This window comes from Corvus brachyrhynchos, unplaced genomic scaffold (assembly GCF_000691975.1).
Source record: "Corvus brachyrhynchos isolate BGI_N302 unplaced genomic scaffold, ASM69197v1 scaffold83, whole genome shotgun sequence".
Lineage (NCBI taxonomy): Eukaryota > Metazoa > Chordata > Aves > Passeriformes > Corvidae > Corvus > Corvus brachyrhynchos.
Window position 1 is genome coordinate 12,637,195 of NW_008238464.1, and position 23,734 is coordinate 12,660,928.

General features: G+C 40.2%; 1 protein-coding gene across 1 annotated transcript; it reads right to left on the reverse strand.

Annotated features, from left to right (window-relative positions):
• Positions 1–3,880: 3,880 nt before the first annotated feature.
• On the reverse strand, positions 3,881–16,956 carry GPR143 (G protein-coupled receptor 143). Its single transcript, XM_008635885.2, has 8 exons — positions 16,545–16,956; positions 14,730–14,839; positions 11,724–11,818; positions 10,301–10,393; positions 9,704–9,813; positions 8,302–8,410; positions 6,033–6,150; positions 3,881–4,563 (listed from the first exon to the last, which is right to left on the reverse strand). The coding sequence occupies exons 1-8, from the start codon at positions 16,786–16,788 to the stop codon at positions 4,264–4,266; spliced, it is 1,179 nt and encodes a 392-aa protein (XP_008634107.1). The 5' UTR covers positions 16,789–16,956; the 3' UTR covers positions 3,881–4,263.
• Positions 16,957–23,734: the final 6,778 nt, after the last annotated feature.

Consider the following 23,734-nt stretch of genomic DNA (forward strand, 5'->3'; position numbering starts at 1 on the left):
AGTGGGAGAACCAACTTTCCATACAGCTCACAGCATATCCTAGGGACTATTAACCAGGAAAACGGATTCAGCCTGCATCCCTGAACTTGACTGTGCTCCCTACTTTTCTTTCAGGAGGATTGCATCTTCTTCAGTTGCCAGTTTCTACGTCCACACATGTGCATGTCTGTTCCTTAAAGACTTACTGACCCAGACATCATCTGACCTGTCTTATGTCAACTACCATGTGGTTTAGTGATCTTCCTCTGGGATTACTGTAAACCTGAGACTCCATAAAAATTGAAAAAATCTTTGGAGATCGAATAACTTTTCATCATGGATACACAGAAACAAATACTGAAGTATCAATCAAGTATGGTGATCCAGGGGATGGGGGGACCACATTTAGCATTTCACTTTCTAGCTCCATGTATTTGGTCTACCAGAAGAAGGGCTTAATGAGAGATGTAGTTAGGATTTTGTTATTCAGACATATGATGCACCTCATAAATGCAGAGCTGTGGTATGCAAGAAATCTGCCTATGCACGTTGTTTATTATTTTATTAGGGCTCACATTTCAGCTTTGCAATTAGCCTGAACATCTGGCCAAATAAAATAGTAATTAAATGTATGAGGCTGGCAGGTCAAATATAGTTCCATATGTCCTCTTCCACTAACAGAGAACAACCAGGAGTCTTTAAGAAAGTATTGCAGGATACGAGAAGGCACTTTTCCCAGAAGTTTTCATTTTATCTTTGAGTGCTTAAAAATAAGTTTTGGTGAATACAGAGAGCACTTACTGTGTGTGGTTGGATTTGATAAGCTGTCTGGGAGGCTGGGAGGAAAGTGTTTAATAGAGACAATACCACCCTGTAGGTATAGATATCCTCTTTATGTGATTCCACTACACTAACTATATTTCAGTGCACGGATTCAACTACCTTTTTATTTTAATTTACATTTTTTCCTTCTGATAAATTCAGGAAGGCTTTGTTGTGCTCTAATACACCCAAAATACAAGAAGCTATAGTTGACAACTGCTTTGCTCTTGAAACAACACTACATATATTTTATTAGACAGTATCTGATCCAGTTTTATTTCTGTTTACTTCTCCTCTGAGTCACACTTTGCTGTTCCGGAGAACCAGCTGCCCTCCTGCTCAAGAAGGGAAGAGCTGTGTGACGGTGGAAGTGAGTCCCTCCTGCAGACAGTGTGAGATGGAGACCACAGACTCTGACTACACCTATGGACTTCTGCACTGACAAGAGCTCTCCCTTGTTGAATCAAGCCTTGTTTGAAACACATCTTAAAAAACAAAAATGCAGGACAGAGACAAGCACTTCCCACATTCACTGGGGTAGCCTTCGTGAGAACTAAGCAGATACAAATCATCATCAGAATGAAAGCAAGGATGTTTCTCTGTGTGCTGATAAGCACAAGGGTCTCTCAGCAGTGGGTGGCACACTTAAGAAGGCAGTGGTCAGGTTGGTGTCACAGCTGTGCTGTCCAGGATGTGGTGTCTGTAGTTTGCCCTTGCTGAGCCTTGGAGGACACCATTTCCCTCAAAATTAAGCCGGCTGTGGTGGCCGGTGGCTGCCCTTTCATGTGCATGCAGCAAGCACAGGGAGGGGGACAGTCAGGAGATGGACCTCAAATGCATAGTCCTGGTGGGAAGGGAGGGGCATCTGCTGCAATCCTTGAAGAAGGCAACGCTTTGCTGATTTGTTGAATAGTGAAGCAAGACCTAGGTTTGTGTAAGGTGAAATCAAATTTGGTCATGGTTACACACGAGCAGAATCAACTATCATCCAATTTTAAGCTGTGAAGGAATGCCTCCTGTACACCCACTGGAGGCTGGGAACAGCAGGTAAGGAAAGTCTCCTCACACATACTTTTATAAGTCAAAAACCACTGTCAGTTTGCTCTGCAATGCTCCATATCAATTTCTAGGTGCATCAAAATCAGGTCAGTTTTCTTTCTTAGGCTCCAGTTGAGTCCTCATTTTACATGATGACATCCCACCAGACTACTAATACACAGACACACCATACTCACCCCAACAACAACCTTGAGGGAGCAAGAAAAGGAGCAGAGCAAAGCCTGGCCCCTGCAGAAGGCGTCCCAGAATGGGAGGGCTCCAGTGCCAGCAGCCACCTGGCACTGCTCAGGGGCTGCTCACAGCTTTGGGGGCCAGGACTGGGCCACCCCACTTGTCCCTGTCCCACACATGTGCCCTGGAGCAGTGAAGGGAGGGAGGGATAAGTCATTCAGTCATCTCACAGGGCCTCTTGCTACAGCCTCTCACGTCCCAAGTGCTTTCGTGCCACATAATTATTCCTGTGAAGCCAGAGACTGTTTATTTTGGGTTTAGGTTTTGCAGCTGGGCCCAGACCACAGCATGTGAAAAGGTTTACTAACAATTCCGCCTCCACCTTTTTCCTGCTCTTTTGACCCCAGCTGTGACAACTATTGCACTGAAAAGTGGTCTCTGTTTCAAAAGGCTCAGTATAATCTGCTCATAAGTCTGTGTGCTGTCTCTTCATACTTTGGAAGGTAACAAATGACTGTGATGAAAAGAAAGGGTCTGGTGATCCGCCAGTAGTTCTGACACCAAGAGCAGCAATGAAAAGCCATAAAGCCACAAAGGTTTCCACAGGGCACAATGTAAAAGATTTGCTACAAACCAACCACAGCTCTGTAATTATCTTCCTAAATAGTTGTCCAATCATTGTTTAACACCTTTGTATCAAACAATTAGCTCGAGAAGCCCATTTATTTAAATTAACTAATCAATGTTTTCCAGTATTGTTTCTGCTGATCTTGAATGTCTAACCACCCCAGGACTTCCCTGAGTAACCCAGGAACTCAAGCTTCATGTTATTATTGCATTAACCTTTCAGCTGTCTTTATTATTATTATTTCATTGTTGTTGTTATTATTAATAAATAATAATAATAAAAATCAAAATATTATCATAGTAATACTGATTTTTTTTTTAAATTTTTTTACAATAGCTGAAACTGAATTGTGTTGGAAAAGAAAAGTAGGAACAGCCAAGAAAGTTCAGCCAAAGTGGATGTGAGCAGGATTTAAAGCCCAGCCCTGGTCACATGCTGAAGAAAGAGAGGGTGATTACTTGGGCTCAAGGGGCTTCCACCATGCCATTGGTCAAACTGTGCTGTAAACAGCTTCCAGCACAAGCAGACAAATCATATCACTTCTACTTTTGATATGAAGTCAAAAGCTTAGGGTAGACATGGTCATCCTTTTTTCTTAACTTTCAACAGGTCTGGGCAATTGTTTGGATGTAGGTACCTAGGGCACTGCACAAAAAGAGGGGTGTATCTGAGAAGAGAGGGCAAATAGATTTAATGTCTCTTCATTCAGCCCATGAAGGTATAAAATAGAGTACTCCTCAGAGAATGGATTATTGATTCTACTTGTTCTGTTTTACGATGAACACTCAGAGCATCAAAGTGTTTTATGCAAATGTCATTTCTTAACGCACCTGCCCCAGCAGTCACAGTCCTGTTAGGGAAGTACACATAAGGGTCAAACTGAATCCATACTAAAAGATAGTTTGACGGTTTATTTTTTCTTGAATCTGAACTGGAATCATTGTTCTGAAGTGTTTGTGGAGCCTGTGCTCGGCTCCATTTTTTAAAATAAAGCCTTTCAGCTCCCTAAATAAAACCACACCAAAAATTCACATAAACAAGCTGAAAGAAGACTATGTCAGTGAAAGTCTACACAAACAGGAAATATTTGTGCTTAAGTCAGAGTTTGTTGTCACTCATGCTTTACCAGACTGGCAAGGCTGGAAATGGTGCCTCAGAAATCCTAGAGCTGTAATTCTGGATGAGGAATTTTATGCTGAGCAAGACAAGCAAGGCAACACATTTAAAAACCCAACATATTAATAGTCCATTTATTTAAACAAAAGACTCTTCTACCATAAGGAAGTTACAAGAGAGATTAAAACAAAATGAATGAAAATTAATCATAAGTAGGAAATATTTTTTCAGAGATATCCTCCTGCTGAAAAAGGTTCAAGCCTTTATACCTGTTCATGTGTCTCCTAGAAGGCGAATGAAGACATAAACCATATCTCTCACACACTCTCTCACACAGTCTCACAAGTTACAGGAAACAACATCAAGCCATTGAGCACAAACCTTATTCCAGAGTATGCAGTGATTCACACATTGACGTGGCTTTGTGAGTATTGACAATGTGAAAAGTTAGATCCAGGAAAAGTTAGATCCAGCTCTGCACATGAAAACTACCAGCCCTGGTAGATGGGAGAGCTTCTGGTTAATCTCTCATCACTGCTGGTGTTAGCTTCAGACAACATGGTTATGGCCTCATCAGTCTGCTGGCTGTCAGTTGTCAAGATCTTCTTGGAATCATGGATGTTGCTTTGGTAGTTCACTGGCGAGGGATAGGCATTTTCCCCCACAGTTGATGAGGACATAGATTCCCAGGGTATTTCTCTTTTTCGCCATTTCAGGTCCACTCTCCATCCTGTCCAGCCATAGAAAGCTAACGTGAAGAGAAAGCCCTGCATGGGATTAAGAACCCCCTAGGAAAGAGAAGTGCAGCAGGAGTTACACCAGCAAGGAAGGCTTCATCCTCAACTCCAGTAAAATGCTTTGCATGTTTTAAAAACTTTCCTTTCACTGAATGATTGCTGACTTAAAAATAAGCTACTTGCACACAAATAAAAAATGTGTGTTGTGGCCATCACAGACACAAACAGATAAGAGAAAAATACCATGACCTGTTTTCCAAAACGCTGAGGCCATAACAGTAAGCAGTAAGCACCAAATGATTTTCTAGCATGAAGTTTAGCTAGTCAACCCCTTGGTGTGTTTTTAACTTTCCCCACAAGCTCTAGACGTTCTTTATTCACAAAAGCACATATATATTTCATTACAAGCCAAGTCAAATATATGAGAGGAGACACTAGCATAGACAGTCAAGCTTTTAAAAATAGCAGGAATTGATCTGTCTGGAATTGCTTTGATTCTTGAACCAGTGAAAATGTCCATCAAAGTGGGATGGAAAAATGGGGAGAGGCACTGAAAAAGAAAATCCCAAGTGATCACCAAAAAATTTGTTTCTGTTCCCAGTGCCATGAGATGCTTAACAAATTAATGGCTTTAGCTGCTCCCATTTTTCTCATAGGAAAAGAAGGAAATTATTTTTATAACCAATTAAAATCATAGGTCAGTCCCCAGACTTGACCTCTTGCTCTCCAGGTGAGGAAGAGCAAGGTCCCTGTCACATGAATGTGTTCACTCCTTGTCAGAGGAGAAGGAGGTGGTATCACATCACTTGCATCGCTTAATCTTTCAATACCAAACTGCTCAAATGCTTAATTACACAAAGCATGCTCAGGCCTTACACCTACTTAACAGCTCCAGAATAAATTCTCTTGAAAAATGAACCTGCACTGTCACCTCTGAAAAATCCCTTGTCAAATATTCTAATAGGAGAAAAGAGGGTACAGTAAGAGACCAGCATCTCACAGCTATTTTTGGTGTCTTGTGTGAATGATTTTTTACCTATTTGTTCCCAAATAATGATCCAAATGTCATGACATAAGATGCAATAATTCTTTATAATAAAAAAACCCCACCCTAGTTGCAAACAGAGAATTTCCATGAAATCCTCATTTAATTGGGAAACCTTCAGGAACTGTGTGCTAAAACTTTGCAGCTTGCACTACGGCAGAGTTTAGCAAGGTTAGGCTAGAAATCACTGTAGTTATTTGTTCTGGATCTTAAAATGGGTAGTGATCTCTCACACAGAGAATGCATACTCCAGTAAATGGGGGAAAAATTTGGCCTCTAGGACATTTTTGGCAAAGTTTACATGTGAAAAGCACTCCCATCGACTGCTCGTTCATTTCTCTTACTTTCTGCTTTTCTTCCTTGATTTTCAGAGGGTTTATATCCCTCAAATCATAAACCACACACTATCCTGGGGCTGTTCCACCAGTCTTACAACAGTGATTTCTAAGACTAAGCAATGTCACAGCTGACCCACCATTATAATCCAGGTGATCAGTGCAGCACTTCTGAGGTTTTTCAGGGGCATTTCATTGATATCTGGCTGCATTTCGAGATAGAACAGAAGGGTCTCATTGATGATATTGGATGACCAGCTATGGGAGGAGCAAAGAAGAAAAGGACAGTTACATATGTATGTGCATGTAAAATACGCTTTACCTTCAAATTATAGAAATTAAAATCATTATAAGGACAGTAAGATTTTTGTAATCATGGAATCATTAAGGTTAGAAAAGACCTCTAAGATGATTGAGCCCAACATGCTTGGATTTCTTGTTAAATCTCAATCTGAAGGGACCAGGAGGTCTCTAAGATCATGATCAGGGACCAGACACTCACCTACTCGCCCAGGCCTAGACAATATAAATCAATATAAAAAAAAGAAAAAAAATTTGAAAATTTTAACTTGCTGCAGAACAGTAAATTGCAGAATAAAACTGAGAAGGAAGTGTGATCTAAAATGGGAACATCATGCATGCTGATTTCTTTTGCTCGTGCCTTAGAAGAGTTGTGCTCACAGACAAGGAACCCAAACACATGCACTTTTAAAAGGCTGCAGGATTTCCAGCTGGAGTTAAAATTTCAGGGTTAGAGTAAAGAATTCCAAAATGTCCATTAGAAAACACTATAAAGCAATGAGAAAGTTGACTTTTAAATCCTTGAAAATGCTAACAATTATTTTGAATAAAGGTAATATCTGTTTCCAAATAAGGATGAGCATAATCAAGCCTGATTTGGTAAAAGAAATTCAGAAAGTAAACCATCAGCATCTATGTCATACTTTCTAAGAGGTTTTATATATGTCCTTTGCACAATTATATTTTTATCACAATGTAAAACCTCCTGCTCTCCCCTCTCAAATCTGTAGGCATCTCTTCTATCCTGTGTTGCCCCAACCTGTTGTCTTTGACTAAAGCATTCCATATTTGACTTCTGGGATGGAAGGGAATCTTCCCTATGCTTCTGAGATGAGACTGCCTCAGTCTTTCCCTCCAGTAACCTTTGAGAAAGTTTTTACATTCCAAAGCTTATGTTTTATTAGAGCAAAATCCTAAACCAGAGCTGTGATTTTATTTTTTATTAGGAAAGCCCAGAATGAGACAGAATGGAAATAAACAAATGTCCCCACAACGTCCATGGGAAATTGGCCTTTCCTTTCACTCTTGTTCCCAGATAATCGAGCTGGCCACCATTCCTTAGGTTGCAATGCACTTCTGTGGTGCCTCTGGGCTTTCTTTCCACAGCCCTGGGAGCTTGGCTGCATCTCTGTTCCTTATTATTTCAGAAGTTTCCAGGAAGCCATGATGGAGGATCCTGCTGTCCCTCACTCCCTTCTATGCTGGCTACCCCAACCTTCACATCGGAAACTTCACTTCCAAGCCAAGAAGACTGCTATCCCCCCCAAAAAACATTAATTTCCTCTCAGAGCACTCCAGTAGACAGCAGCCAAGAGAAGATAAAAGAGGCAGCCTTTGTCCCTGCTCAGCCTTTTAAAGCAATGGAACATGCATTAATACACCTGTGTATAAAAAAGTTAAGTAGATGTAGAGACTGCTAAGTTTGGCCCACTCATTTCACTGCTACAGGACCATTTCTTGTTGTCCCACTCCACTCCTCCCTACCACTTTTCTGTCCTATGCCAAAGTACTATTTTCATGGAGGAAGACAGAATATTAAAAAAAAAGATTAAGTAATAAAAAATTTCACACACAATCGTGCAGAGTTTTCTTTTCTGTCATTTCCTTTATTTTCAGTTAATATCCATGGTTTTTTAAGACACTTGAGAACTGCAGAGCACAGAGGTGGCTGCATTGTATGATCATAGTCAGAGCCATGAAGCCAGACTCAGAAGCACATTTATTGTAGGTTTTCAGTGATGTGTTTGGTGACAAGAGGCTCTGAGATATGCTGATTACAGAAAGCCATCTATCAGCCCACAGAGCTGGGAGCCTGCTGTACCAGACAGCTTCAGTCTATGCCCAACCTACTGGGAATTTTTTGCTATTGTTTCTTGTTGCTTTTGCTTTTCTGTTGGTTAAACATTTAATCATTTCCTCACAGCCTCGTGATGTTACAGGAGTGATTCAACTCCTCTGTGAACTAGTTTAGAACTGCTTCTTCCTTAGATACCTTCCCTTCCAAGCATAAAGACAAACAAATGAAGCAACCCATCAGTCTTCACTCTTGTCCCTGACTCTCTCCCTCTGGGAAAAAGGCAGTTTAAAACAAAATAATGCACCTCTTACCAAATAACAAACACCAGCATAATTTTGAAGAAGCGCATCTGGATCTCTGTCCCCAGACGTCTTTCATTCTCTGTGTAAATCCCCTGTCTCCCTTTCAGTAAGGAGGCAACTGAAAAGTATACAATTATGTTCATTAATATATGCACATCTTGTTAGCTTAGACACAAAAATCCAGAAGATAGAGGCCTGAAAGAGGGAGCTAAGGAATGGATGGATTTGTCTCCAGCAGCTGTTCAGAGCTGGAAGGACCATTTTCAAGGAATCTCACATATAGCCTAATACTAAAGGAAAATAATTACACACAGCTGCATTCCTAAAATAAAAGATATCCCACTAGGTGGGGTTTTTTTCTCTCAATCCTACTGACAATATTAAATAGTATGGTCGACATATTCCTATTTTATAACAAAAGGTAGAGTGTACCTTCTATATAATGTGTGATATAATTATATACTTATCATGTGATGTTTAAATAGAATACCTTCTATCCTATTATGCACATTGTTTTTCATTGTGTCCCTGATACAGCATTAGCTACACATCTGTAACTCAAAGATGTAATGTCAGCAAAAAAAACTTATGCCACATGCTGTTCAGATATCACAAGGAATATACAAATGCACAAACAAATATGCAACAAACAACTTTTTATGGGGACAGTTTTTAAAAAGAACAACTGCTTCTTTGAAAATGATTATGACTGAGGGACAGAGGATGGATGGTATAAAGACTGAACTGAGAATACCAGATTTTCTCCAGCTTTTTTATATAATCAATGTGTAGATAAATTCAGGTACTGCAAACATCTAGCACTGATCATATTACATGCAAAGAATGCATTGAATCTGTGGCTTTTTTTCAGTCTCATTTCTTCCAAGCCCTGGATAATAAATTAAACTGGAACCTCAGATCCCATCTGAGTTGTGTACAATTCCCATTTGTTTCATAATCTCAGAATCAGAAGACACAAAATTCTGATCACATTTTATTGCTTTTTTTGCTCTAGGGCTGCTGAGAAGTTAAATCAACTCTCAGATCTCACCAACGAGAATAAATTACATTCCAAATTCAAGGTTGGTACCAAAACTACAGTAGAGTTAAGCATCAACTGTACATCGCTCAAATTCTTTAAATCAAGTAACATGGAAACACCTTTGCCAATCTGCAGTAGAGATTAATAACAGAATAGCTTGAGTGTGTAATCAGAGTGTGTCTCTAGGGCAAATTCCCCATGAAAATGGTGTCTTCATTTCAGTAGGCAACTGCTTCCCACCCTTTGCTGTATCTTTGTGATTTAACAAGGAGCTGTCCCACATCACTGAGTACAAAGTCACGACTTTCTACACTATTGCTATGTTGCTAAATAACACAGACTGATGGATGCTGGCCATTAGGAACATACCTGCTGATACTGTCCTCCTAAACAGGATTGGGTTGGCCACAAGCACTAGCAGGAGTGGGACATAGGTCGTGATGTAATGTGGGATTGCATGTTCCAAGCCATTTTCACAGCTGAAAAGAAATCATTAAAAGATTATGCAATATTTTTCCCCACAGCTGACAGTTCTGGCTATTCTATCTATGTCACCTTTAATTTTAAAAAAAAAAAAAAAAAAAGGAATGAAGCAAACAGATGCAAAACTTTTAATTCATCGACCTTTACCACCAGTTCACATGGGACAGAGTTGATTTTTAACATGCACTGTCTGTGTATTTTTCTCAAATTGAAAGGAAAGCTAAAACCAGGAACAGGAGAAGGGTGGCTCATAGCAGAAGCTGTATCACAGCATGCCCAAGTGCCTGTATTCCCTGGCATATTTCTTCAGGGCCCCCTGAAGCCCAGGCAGGTATTTTGAGCATACTCACTGACTCAGTGGGACATCCTTGGCAAAGATCAAAATGCTCAGCTTTTGAATTTCTGTCTCTAAAGCTGACCAAAAGACATTCAAATGACCAGAGAGTGCCACGATTTCACAGTCTGTTCCCAGAGCCTGCTTACCTGGAGAGAGAAGGGTAGTAAAGCAGAGCAATCCCTTCCACGCAGAGCATCACTGCGAGGCCCCATGTCATCATGTGGTACAGCACAATCGTACTGCAGGCATCAAACACCACAGGCACGATTAAAGATATCGAACCTTACACTTCCCACATTGCAATGTAAAAATAGGACCCTCACTGAAAAAGAGCTTTACAGATAGGAAATGGTGCAGAACAACACTGGCAGTACATTAAACTAAGGAAAGCAGGTGGGTGGTGGCCGTCCTTCAGAAAAAGAATGAGCCAAAGCAGTCATTCAGCCTTGCACATAGAAGTCCGGTCCCCTCCACCCCATAAGGTGGAGAGGACAAGACTTCTTCCCTACTCTTAAGAAGGAACCCCTGCATCTTTATTTTCTCTTGCAGAGAGCAAATTAGCAGATTAAAATTTAAGAATGGAGCTTTTGTGATTTGAAGAAAATTATGTTTAACTTTCAGAGCTGGATACTGCTCCTATCTTAGGGAGATTCAGACCTGTGTTTGTAGAAAGTCTTTTGGTGTTTACTCTGATCTTAGAATCAAGCCCAAATACTCATGAGTTTTTTGGTCAACAGGGGTGGGGGAAGGAGGCAGGTCCCAGCTGTTTGACTAGAACTATGGGACTTTACAAAATCAGGTTTATCCTCAACAGTCTAAAGTTAACTCAAAAAGCCCCATTTTGGTTACACCTGCAGAAGAACCATATCCTTAGTACCTGACTTCTCTCTATCATCTGGGAACAGAGTCACGTAATTGCACATTTAGCAGCAGCAACTGAAGGTTATTTTGCTCTTCTAACAAACAACTTAGAGACATATTATATTTTCTGTCTGGCATTAAAGTATGGTACTTTCCAAAGGGTTTAAGTTCTTTCGTCACAGGCATTGCAGAAAAATATATAGTAAATACATATTTTTTTCTGAGGGACTTTGGAAGTGTGATCGGAAGGGCAATAATGACCACCCTCCCTGAGAAATGGATAAAAAAAATCAGAGAAAAAGAAAAAAAAAATGGAATTAACTATACGAAATTAACTGTATGAAATTCAGCACTTTACCCCTCTGAATTTTTCATTTTCAGGATAACACTATTTTTTTTGCTGCAAGAATCAATTTCGGATACAGAGCAGGGACAAAAATAGTCATCTCATTGACATAAAGTTTATAGACCACAATTTGCTCCATATTTATCCAAAGGTTGAATGGATTCAGTTACATTTAAATTCAAGTTGGACATAAATCAGTATCTGAGCATTGCCCTGGATATTTAAGCACTTAGAACACCATTCACCCCTATGGTACGAACATCAGATGGTTGTACAAGCCTCACTTATACCCTTAGACAGCTGCAGACAGAGACATACAGTGTTGGAGGGGAAAAACAAATTCAGAGCTTTAACTCTGGTACCTCAGTCCAGCTGATCTTCTCACCACCAAGTAAGAATCAACAGCATAGCAAAACAACCACCAGAAGCCAGCGCTATATAACAGCTGGATCCACATCTAGAGGGGAAAGAAGTGCCAAATGTCACAGCTGCTTCTCCAGTACCACTGGGGCAGGGAAGGGACTCTAACCTTTGGCCTGGTGATTTGTTCTTTAAATGTGTATATTTTCCAGATGAGATTATGAAGTATGAAATCTTACTCAAAATCACAGGAACAGCATTGTTGTAGCCTATGGGTCAAGTCATAGGTAAGCTGAACAGCATTTGCTTTCACAGCTTATTTTCTGATTTAGAAAACCTGTCATTTACCTCTCCATTCCTAACCTGAATGTTGTAAGCCCACAGAAATTTATAGCAAGGATGTTTTAATTTTAGGTTAAAATTTCAGTTTTTTCTCAGTAGCTGAGGCACAAAAATATAACTGATGTTAGTCATAACCACAGTGTGCCTATGCATTTGTGGGTTCTGCATGTGATGGGTATTTCCTTCAAGCACAAGATGGTTATTAAGAATAAAAGACCATTAATGAGAAAATCACTCACTCTCCGGAAAAATATCCCTACTGAACTCCCTGGCTGATTTCTTCAACAAAAATCCAAAGGAAACAGGTTCAAGTCAAGCTAAATATCACAGCATTCTTGAGCTGACCCTATGCATTTTTCCCACGAGCTTATATAAGATAAGTGACCTTACTTTGCCACTGTATATAAATTCCACATTTCTTCCCCATAGGAGCTGGCTGTTTATAATAGTCTGGGACTGTTTTAATATTCATGTTATCTTCCCTCCAAGCTGTCTTTCAGTTCTTATCTGAATATCCTTTACCAGGGCTCCATAGTAGCATCATTTTACATCTGGAAATCAGCATACTTGTTACTGAGCCAAATGTCAGTGAATAGAGATCTAACACTCCTTCCTCCAAAAGGCAAATCAAGCTGAGAAATATTTCCTTTCACCATGGGTGTAGACCCTACCTCTAGTAATTTGTGGCATGAATTATTTGGTATTTAATTCAAACGCCATGACATTTTTCTAGTGCACAGGAGGCAGAAAAATAAAATCCCAGTCTTCCTTCTAATGCACTTTACCCATAGCACTCAGCACATAACTTCATCATCATATTTACATATTTGCTGCAGTTGAAAAATGCACAATTTACTACCCATACACACACACACATACAAAAATAATCTGCAGAGTCTTTCCAGAAAATCCAACACAGACAAGACTGTCTCCAAAAATAATATAAATCAGATGCACTTAAACCCTAAAGCTTCATATGATATCTTAGTTTTTAGCAAAATGACACATCTTGCTACAGTGCCTGAAAGGGAAACCCCCTGCAAACCATTGAAAGGAGATGTCTAAAAGCCTCACTATTTGGAGTTTGTATAGGTTTGTGGTTAAGAGAAATAAAACAATAGTACTAAAAGAAAAATAAAATAGAATCGGAAACATTTTATTAACTCACATGAGATTACGTTAGGGAAAATGAGTGAAAGAAGGGTTAGTTTTCATTCCAATACAGTTAAATCTAAATATAAAATTACTTAAATTACAGTATTTTCCTGGAGCCTAAGTAAGGGAAAATAAAAATTGTGGTAGACCACTATGCTCCTCACCATCTAACCTGAAATTCAAATGAAAAACAGTCTGAATATAGTACCCTGTCAGGCTTAAAAATACTTTTTTATATTTTATGGGCCAGAGAGGGAAACATGAGGAGGAACAGGTTTTGAATAGGACATTCTTGCTGCAAGATATTGAGGTTTCTGCTTTTTCCTCAAAGAAAAAAACAACATTTGTATCTAATAAGCAAAACTTAAACACATGTGATAGAACTGAGAATTGATAGATGTATACAATTTATATTTGTGTCCCTGGCACAACATTATCATGTTTGAAACTGCCATTATATAGGCATATAAAGCACAGTGAGTTCAATCTGGCACATATTGTTTTATTTTAAAACTAGTGGAGCTGTATAATTTTCTATTCATGCAACCTACCCCCTTCTACATTGTGAATTTTGAATTGCAAAGTTAATACTGCTATTGCTCATGCATTATTTCATTGGGGACCCTACATTCCTATTGCATGTGGGTAAAGCGATGATCTGTCTTACTTGTCATTCTCAATGTTTTGGTAAAATTTGTGACCTTTATTCTTGTACAGTAAGCTCAAATTATATGTCTCAGTATTTTGATTGTAAAATTTGGAACTGAGTTTCAATCTGTACTTTTGGAATGCATTTACATTTTCTTATTCTTGTGTTTTAATCCAGAAGACACTTAATTAGACTTGGCCTGATGCAGTCATTGAGTGCCCAGCTATCTGAGCTGAAATCCTTCATGGCAGGGACAGACCTTCTGCCAGCACATTTGTGGCTTTGAGTATATTTATCCTGTTGTCCCTCTGTGTCTAAAACACACACTCTCATCCACAAAAGCTAATTTGAGCTACTCAAGTTGCTGGTTTCAGGAGGTCCCTGCTGCCACCACACAGGCTGCAGTTTCTGACAGAGACGATAACCTTGCGCTGCCAGTGCGACAGAGCCACTGGGGCACTTGTGGTGCTGTGCCAGCACAAACCCAAACAATGGTTCACAGCCCTTTGGGGTTGCTTATACCCTTATGGCTCCACACCTCTGACTTTGGTGTATTCCACCCCCTGGCACTCCTGTGACGAGTGAATACCACAGAACTCCCGGGATCAGTCTGACCTGCGTTGCCCTACATCCTTACACACACCATATGGCACCATCACCACCCTGCCCGCCCTGACCCAGGCTCTCAGAGGGAGGCATGAACGCACTTGCAGGGGTGTGGCAGAGGCTGAAACCATCATATCCAGGCTCTGACTCATAGTCACATTTCCCTTTGGACTCAGTTTTCCTTTCAGACTCCCCATGCGGAGGGACCCTTAATTGGGAGCAGAAGAAAAGGGGGATGGATGATCTCTGTACCTACCGCACTCCCCACACAGAAAGTGGAAGGCCACACGTCAGTCCTGTTTGACACAGAAATGTCAGCTATGAAGCCTGGGAAGCCCAGCCATACACTTGACCTGAAGATCATACCTGAAGAAAAAAAATGTATTAGTGCTTTGAATGTGCTGGTGTGATTTGAGTCACATGCTTTTCCCTAGCCACATATTTCACATCGCAGCCCAGATTTTGTGTGTCTACAGGAAAGCAATGGCTGCAGAGGAGCACAGCAGGGACAACTGTGCTATTTAAATGTCAGTGTAATCACTCAGAGACAGTAGCTCCAAGAGTCGGAAGCTGCTGGGACTTAAAATGTTACATAGATTAGAATCTCACTTACTTAGAGATGCTGTCACATGCTTCCCTAACATAAACTAGGTAGCATTTAACAGATTGACACAGAACACTAAATAACTATTTACCGGCATATATTCATACACTGATATTCACTTCTCTATAAAAGCCCTCCTTGCAGAAGAGTTATTTTTCACTTTTCTCTGCCTTCATTTTACAAGCAGCTCTTTTCCTTCTGTCACAGGACTGGACAAAGCAGTGCTTCTGATTTAGGTAAGAACAATACCTTTTTTAAAAATAAACTTAGAGTTTTTTAGTGAGGTTTTCTGGGTTTGCTTGAAATAAAGCACCAACAGGAAACAACAAAATGACCATGTTTCCCACCAAGAATGAACTGTTTTCCACCCATCGAAGTGAGTCTAATGCAAAACCAACAATGGATAACTAGTTTTAGTTTGCCAGTGAAAGAGGAAAGGAGAAAAATAACTTTATCTATTGTTGTCTTCACCTGACTGAAAGGACATTTTCCAGGTGCATGCACATACATATTTTCCATATCTCTTTCTTTATTTCCCCCTATAATCTTTGGTTTAGTATTGGTACTTATTAGGTACTGTGAGAGGACCTGGCTGGGTATGAAAGGGGAAAAGACCTGAAACACAGACACACAGATACACAGATACACACACAGCTCCCAGGAGTGAGACAAAACAGCACTATTTCTACTACCTAATGTGAGGGGGGGAAATGCTACCATAGAAACAAATGTGTCCTGTATTTTCATAGCACGTCATGATAATTTATACCCAGTTTGGCAGTAAGTGACTGAGGGGAAAAATGACCAAATGACTGATGGGACTAGCTCAATACTAGTTTCATTTTGACTCGTGCATTCTGTTTTAGTCTCTGCTGGTTTATTCCTCCAGACTATCAGCCAGGGTCTGGGCAGCAGGTTGTCCTTGATAAGGTAGCTTTACTCACATTTCAAAAGCCTGTGTCCAGCACGATCTGTGTGCAGCTGCAAGTCAAACTCATTTGCTGTCAATATGATGTGCCCAAGAGAAGCAGCTGGCACATGAGCAAGAGGCACACTTGGTCAAAAAGGATTTAAGAAGATAGAGGATAGTGGTTTTCAAATGCATTCCTATGGACTGGCTAAATGTTTAATGTCAGATTTAGTTTCCAGTGTGCTGCATCACCTCCACTTTGTGCCTCACTCTGAGAACCAGTTGCCATTCTAGATTTTAACTGGTTTTAAAGCAGAGATTTTGGTGTAGATTTGCCAAGAGCTTTCACTTCCACATTATGATTATTAAACAAGAACTTTCTCCCCAAAGACTCATAATTTCCTGATCATACTTAGTCCAAATCTTCCTGTGAACACATACAGCATGCTTCCCTCAGAAATCTCTACTGTCCACTCACCAGCTTCATTTGTCTGTAGTACTTCAGAGCAAAAAGAACCTGTTACAGCAATGGCAAGGGACATCAAGCTGGCACTTACCTAAGCCTCCAAGGATGTCACAAATGGAGATAAGGAGAAGGATGGTAGAGGAGGAGGAGGCTTTGGGCACCTTCCGTGGGCTCTGTCCCTTCTTCGGCAGGAGCTGTAGGATGGTCAGTAGCAGACTGATGGAGGCACTGCCAATGCAGACTCCGCAGAACACTTCAGGCTGGAAGTTCATCACTAGCTGTGTAGCTGCATCCCGGTTTGGGCAGCAGTAGGTTTCTAACCTTGGAGAAGCCATGAAATGTTCGACTGGTGGAGGGGGCCCACAAGCAGAAGAAAATGCTGTTGCTTCCCCAAGACAGCATTCACTTTTTCTTCACCCTCCCCATTAGTCCTCGGTGGTGAGAATCACGCGATTGATGGATCATGTGCTGCTGCTGCTGCTGGAAGTAAATCCCCTAGAGCTGCCTTTCTCAGCCTCTCCTAGCAAGGAGATCAGATCCAAACAAGAAAACACAGTGTAATCTGAAACATGCCCAGTGCTTGCTCAGAGCCATTGGCAACAGTTCACTCACATATTTCTGCTTGCACAGTATGTGATACAGGAAGACTTAAACTCATCAGAGCATTGAAGATGGTTTAAAATAAATAAGGATGCAGATACCAAAGTAGAACCATTACATTTTAATTGTGTTTCTCTTTAGCCCCATCCCACACAGCACCCTTTAATTACTGCAAATTAATTGAAAAGATGAGTCCAGACACAAGCAGTTCCAGTCTTTAGAGGGAGAAGCAGGGATATAAATCCACACCCTAATCCAAATCTCAGTTTTAGTGATCCACCCCTGTAAATAAAATTAGAAACATGATACCCTATCACTGAAGAAAGAGATTACATTTGGGAAGAAAATATTAACCTTATCCTATTTAAATTGCAAGCACAAAAAAATCCCCTCTTTAGTCAGTACTGTCTGCATTGGATCAGCTTGACAGTGAAAATTACGGGACTTAGGATTTCTCAGCAATATATTTCTCTCTTTTTTTTTTTTTTTTCTTATTTTTGAATTTGGTAAGGATTTAATATGAAAACAGGAACTTAACCTGCAATATTTATCTTTGCTTTATAAACTAGACAATAGCTTTTAAGACAGGGGTCTTGTTAGATACAGCAGCAAATAAATAAAATCATAAACACAAAAAGTAATTCTCCCCTTTAAAAAGTCTCAAACTCCCTGTGTCAGCCCTCAGTCTTCCAGAAAACTTGTTTATAGGGACATATTCAGGAAATACAGGAGGCAACATTGCCAAAAGACCCAAAGTCATGGGTTTAACCATGTTAAATAACATAGTCATGGATTTTATAGTTAGTCCCTACAAGAACAAACGACATAATCTTTTTCCCTCCCCCTGCAAAGGTGTAGCTTATTTTTTTTAAATAAGTGAATTTTAAAAAATTCTACTGATGGCTAGTGAATGACAGTGGGATGTTCTGTGTGCAGTGTTTATGCTTTCCCTCAGTAGAGAAAACAGCTGCAGTCCTGGGTGAAATGGTACCTGCTCTATTCACTAACCAAGACACCTCATACACTTGATCCCAGCAAAAGAACGAACTCCACCAAACTCGTCACCCTGATGATGGGGGCTGTACAGCCTCCTGGTGCTGGACAGTGGTGGCAGGGCTGGGGTGGCAGGGCTGGGGTGGCAGCTGGAGCCCAAGCTGCCAGGCCTGACATGCGTCCGCCCCTCCTGCTGCCACGGGACTGCCCAGACCACATCACTCGAAGAGCAGGATGTCAGCCTGCAAAGCCAGACTCCTTCACATGAATGTCCATACATCAACAAGGTGTTTGAACTCCTGCTGCAGTCAACTGAGGTCTTAGGCAGCCAAGCTTATGGTCTAGACTTTGTCAGCCCAAGCTGCCAGGCCTGACATGCGTCCGCCCCTCCTGCTGCCACGGGACTGCCCAGACCACATCACTCGAAGAGCAGGATGTCAGCCTGCAAAGCCAGACTCCTTCACATGAATGTCCATACATCAACAAGGTGTTTGAACTCCTGCTGCAGTCAACTGAGGTCTTAGGCAGCCAAGCTTATGGTCTAGACTTTGTCTAGAGAGCTGTTCAGATCTTCTGAAAATAAATGCACAGGGTGAGCTGAGGAGGCTCTGGTGGACCATAATAGGAACTTAGGCATACATGTCATCAAAGACTCTGAAACACAGGCAGCTGAGCTGAATGTTTTGCCAAGCGTTTTTCCTGCTTTCCAGCATAAAGAGATTTCCCTGTTTCTTGGATGAGGGTGGGTGAGTGACCTGGATGTTGCAATCCTACAGTTTGTTGCCACCATGTATATAAAAACATACTGGGGACAGCAAGGTTGCAAAATTAGATTGCTCTGCTCCAGAAATACAAACTCATGCTGAGGTTGTCAATACAAGGCTCTGTCATCAGTACAAGTCTGGGACTTCTCAGACTTTATTCCACTTCTGCTAGAGCAGTGGTGCATGGAGTTGCCACATTTCTGTCAAGATACTGCATTGAAACCTACCTATCTACTAATGAACTAAGGAATTACAACCCACAGAGACAGATTATTATTAGTTAAAATTAAGCCACTGTAAGCCACATATACACTTCAAAGATATATAAATGAAAAAAGGATGTTTGCTCTGATCTGAAGGAAGAGTTATATCACTTGGCTTATAATTAGAAGACAAAAACTTTAAAATGTTAGACAAAAACTGTTGAAGAGAAGCCTTTCATTCCCACTATCAGTTTCTAAAATTGGTCCACTCACTATTTCTGTTGCCATTTTCTTTCTTTCAAAAGTTTGAAAAGCATGTCAAGTCATTATCCTGATTGTTTGCTCTGGCTTACAGATAGGAATGTTTTGTGTACTTTGCTTTTTCTGCTTATCGTTTGTTTTCATTGATCTTGACTGTGATCCTCTAGTTTGCCTGTGTGGATTTACCATTTTATTATTATAACTTCTCTCTCCCTTTTTTCCAGCCACTTTGGAACTACCTTCATTCCTCAATTGCACTTTTATACTCTGGAGATTCATTTTTAATTTTGTCCCTTCTTTTCTCACCACAGTTTTGCCAGCTGTGCACCCTCCTTTTATTACTTTACTCCTCTGAGTGGAGCATTGTTTTTTAACCTCTTCGTCTGGGTTCCTTCCCTCCTGTAATCTCTCAGGATTTGATTCTACAATTACTTACAGAGGGAGTACGTGTTTTTTATTGGAAGCAAAGTACATGACCTGTAGCATACCTAAGAAAAAAGAAAATTAAGTCACCCATGAATGAACTGATAGAATTAGAGGTGTCTAAAATGTGCCAACATTTGAGGCTGAGTGGGAGATGCACCTGCCAAGCTAATGAGCCACCCAGCACCTCAGCTGGTAAGAGCTAGCTAGTCTCTGGTTCTCATTGCTGGGCTCAAAGTATAGAGAGTTAGAACAGTCAAAGAAATTCAAAGCTGGTTTGGCAGTCTTACACTCAGGATTAATTTGGCTTCTTGTGATTATAAAAATAAGAGGATAAAATCTGGGGACAAAGGCAAAGGAAACAGAAAAGTAGTGAAAGAAATAATTTTGTCTTGATAAGGACCTTTATTTAGTATTCTGTAAAACTTGCATCATTCCACAGGTCCTAATTCCCTTCTCTCTGAAATTATTGACACAATTCCCACTTCTGCCACTGTATGAAAAAGACTGACATGGTATGTCTCATTTCTGCACTAAGGCAGGATCTCAACAAAGCTTAGAGACAACCATTAGCACACATATAAGAAACACTAAAAAAACCCTCCTGGCATTGCAAATAGCAATCAATCACACTCACAGCATAAGTACAACATTGCACAACACTGAAAATTCCAGTCATAATTTTGGACATTGGCAACAGTGTGCTCAAGAATGAGAACAATACTGTGCTCCTTTGGAAACAGCCGTGTGCTCCATACTTTTAGAAATACCTACTCACTCTCTCCTTGGACCCAGAATACAATGTTTCATCCCAGTCTGTGATCATCTTTAAGATGAAACACTGGCTTCGCTGCTTCTAAGGGAAAGCAACAGGTTTACAAAAATATGACAGGCATGCATTTCTGTTGTTAAGGAGTGTGTGTATGGCTTATGCTTGAGTGTGCAGCTGCACATACTTTAATCACTGTTTTAATTAAGTCTGGGAATACAGCACTGGTTTACAAAGGACAAGGAAATTTGTGGATGTAGAGACAGAGGATAGTTTGGTTTTGTTTATGTGTACAGCTCAACGCATCGCTGCCTGAATTTACAGGTCCCACTGAAGATCTTAGCTACCTCACAAATGTAAAAGCTATACTTTGTAAAAGTTCATGATATCATAGTCTTTTACACATAATCTGACATTACATTTCCCAAAATGAAGAAAGCTAGGTCTGTCTTCAAGCTCAATGGATGCAGCTATTATCTCCCCAAGAGATCCTGCAATATGTTCCTTAAAACCGTGGCATACAAATGGTCTATATACTTTAACATCATTCTTTATTTTATCTATCCAGACCTCCTGCAACTAGATTTAATTTGGAAGCAACTGTGAGACGTCCTTCCCGCAATTAGCAGTACTAGTTTTTAAAGGTGATTTTAAACCTTTAACTTAACACATAACTGAAATGAATGGAGAAATTCACATACCATTCTTGCTATTTCTAGTTTTCTGTAACATTAGGGATATTGGAACAGTAATGATATTCAAAGTGTAACGTCTGTCATGATTACAACAGCTACAGACTCCATTAAAAAGTACTGAAAGAAAAGCAGACGTATCGCTTCCCTTCCCTCGGTGTTTTAAATATAATTATAGAATTGTAAAATATTAATTTACTTTTAAGGACGGTGAAGATTAATTTAAAAGGCCGAGGATAAATGTGTCTCATTTGCATAAAAGTAATAATATTTGAGTTCTTTTTGTTTTCTCTAAGAACAAAAATATAAATACATGAAATAAATGTGCATTTGAACAGGTCAATAACTGTATGTATTTGACTGATGCAATCAAGTTACTATATACCTTTACCTTACACGGCTTTCATGAAGAAACATACACAAATTAGTTTTTGCAACTGTGCCTGTAATGCATTTAAAATAGTAAACAAGATTTATACAGATGAAGTATAAAATAACTGACTAGAAAAATGTATCCATAAAACTGAAGAAAATTATTTTTGCTTAGAGATTAGAAGAAAAAAATTGCCGATTCTCTATGCCACTGCTGAGACTATTACAGTCTTTGAACTTGCATTAAGACAGATTTTTGTGGCCAGCCACATTTCTGGACAAATTCCACCCTTAGTCATTGTCATCATTACATTATTTCACAGAAGAAAAGGATACCACAGTTTCAGCACACAGGTACTAGAGAGACCTTGTCCCACACATACGCAGACTATGAGACACAGTTTGAATAGGAACTGATTCATTAAAAAAACTGTGAAAAGAAAGAATATTATCTCTCACACACTGTGATACTGAAAATTGGATAGTACTGTTTGTAGGCATGTACCCCAAGCTACAAAAGTTGAATGTTTATCCTGTCCTCACTGTCTTCCAAAGGAATCCTAGGCCCCACTACTTCTGCATTCTAAAGGTTACATTAGTTGGTTTCCTCTGGAGAAATTAGGAAGGACACTTTGATATCCTTGTTACAATTGCTAAATGGTGGGATCTTGTTAGATTACATCTTCTACCGCCCAGGAGTTATATTTTCTAAGCCCATTAGCACTAAAAACTTACCTCATAAAACCTGTGTTCTCAGACCAGTCTATGTAGCCTAATCAAAATACATTTCAGCACTAACTTCACTGCTCTTACAGTGCAAGAACTCTCCAAGGCTCTATTAATTAAATTGATAAAAATGTCCATGTACCATGGCCAATTCAATGGTCTTGTTGGATGCTGTAAACAAGTGTAACTGTAGGGAATTCTGACAAAATGTACAGTCCAGGTCCAGACACAGACACCAGCCAATGTTCCCCTGTGAGATCCCCTGAGCATCACAGGGTTTTTTAACCCTGCAGTGGTTGCATGGCCATCAGTCAGCCCTGCAGCATCTTGGGAATGGGTGAAGGAGAGTTGCAACCTTCTATTCCACAAATTGTCTTGTAGTTTCTGAAATGAGCAGATAGCTAAAAACCATAGCTTAGCTGGCTCAGGGAATCCAGAGGAAATGAAGTAATAACAGCAGAAACATTATAGTGCAGAAAGGATTTGTGATCCACTCTTTTGACTTTTCTACTCTTCAGGAATAAAAAACATGGCTTCATTGTCAGAGGTGGACTTTACAGCCCAGGGTGGAAAAAGTAATGAGCATCCAATGTATATTGGATACATCCAATGTATACACTGGATATACCTTTTAGGTGAGCAATAAGGCTACACTATACATTCATATTACAGCTTGGCTACATCAGCTACTCATATTAGTCAACTTCCTGGGAGCACAACTCCAAGAAGTTGGTTGGTTCTAAAACTGCTTCAGAAAAGCAGTGTTCTGAAAGTAATCCTCTGTGTACCTTTAATACTCCACAAATTCAGACCTTCAAAAGAAATTAAATTTCGGAGTTGTGACAGGATCTGTGTTAACACAGAAGATAGGCAATGACCCCCCCATCCCAAAGCTGTTTCCTCAGGATTTTATTAACAATGCTCCACTGGCATGAGTCTGCTTTACACAAAATTCAGGCTAAGGAACCAGTACCTGCCACAGTCTCATCCTTTCTAAGCCAAACACAAGCCAGGGAAAGCTAATCTGAAGATTGCACTTTTCCTCATGTGTATGACTCGGAAGGATTCCCTCAAATATGCTATCAACTGCTAACAGTTCTGTTACCAGAACTGAGAGGAGACCACACCTATACCTTTAGCATAAAGGGGCATAGCAGTCTGTGGGGAGGTGGCATGCACAGAAAGAACTTCTGCCCTCTGGACTCCTGAGCATGCCCAAACCAGTCTTACATCATCCTTAATATCACTACATTCATGCAATATCAAAAAAAAAGCTGAACCACAGCTTCTTGAGCATACCTGATGCTTTAGGGAAAACTCCTACGGCACTGCAACAAAAAAGAGAACATGTACTTCATGCCTTATGCATGCTTAGATGGACTCTCACAAGGCTCTACATCCTATGACCTTCACCTGGACATGGTTCATGTTCTGTGTAACCAAGCTGAGAGTAGAAAGGTCAGTTGTAATGCAGAAAC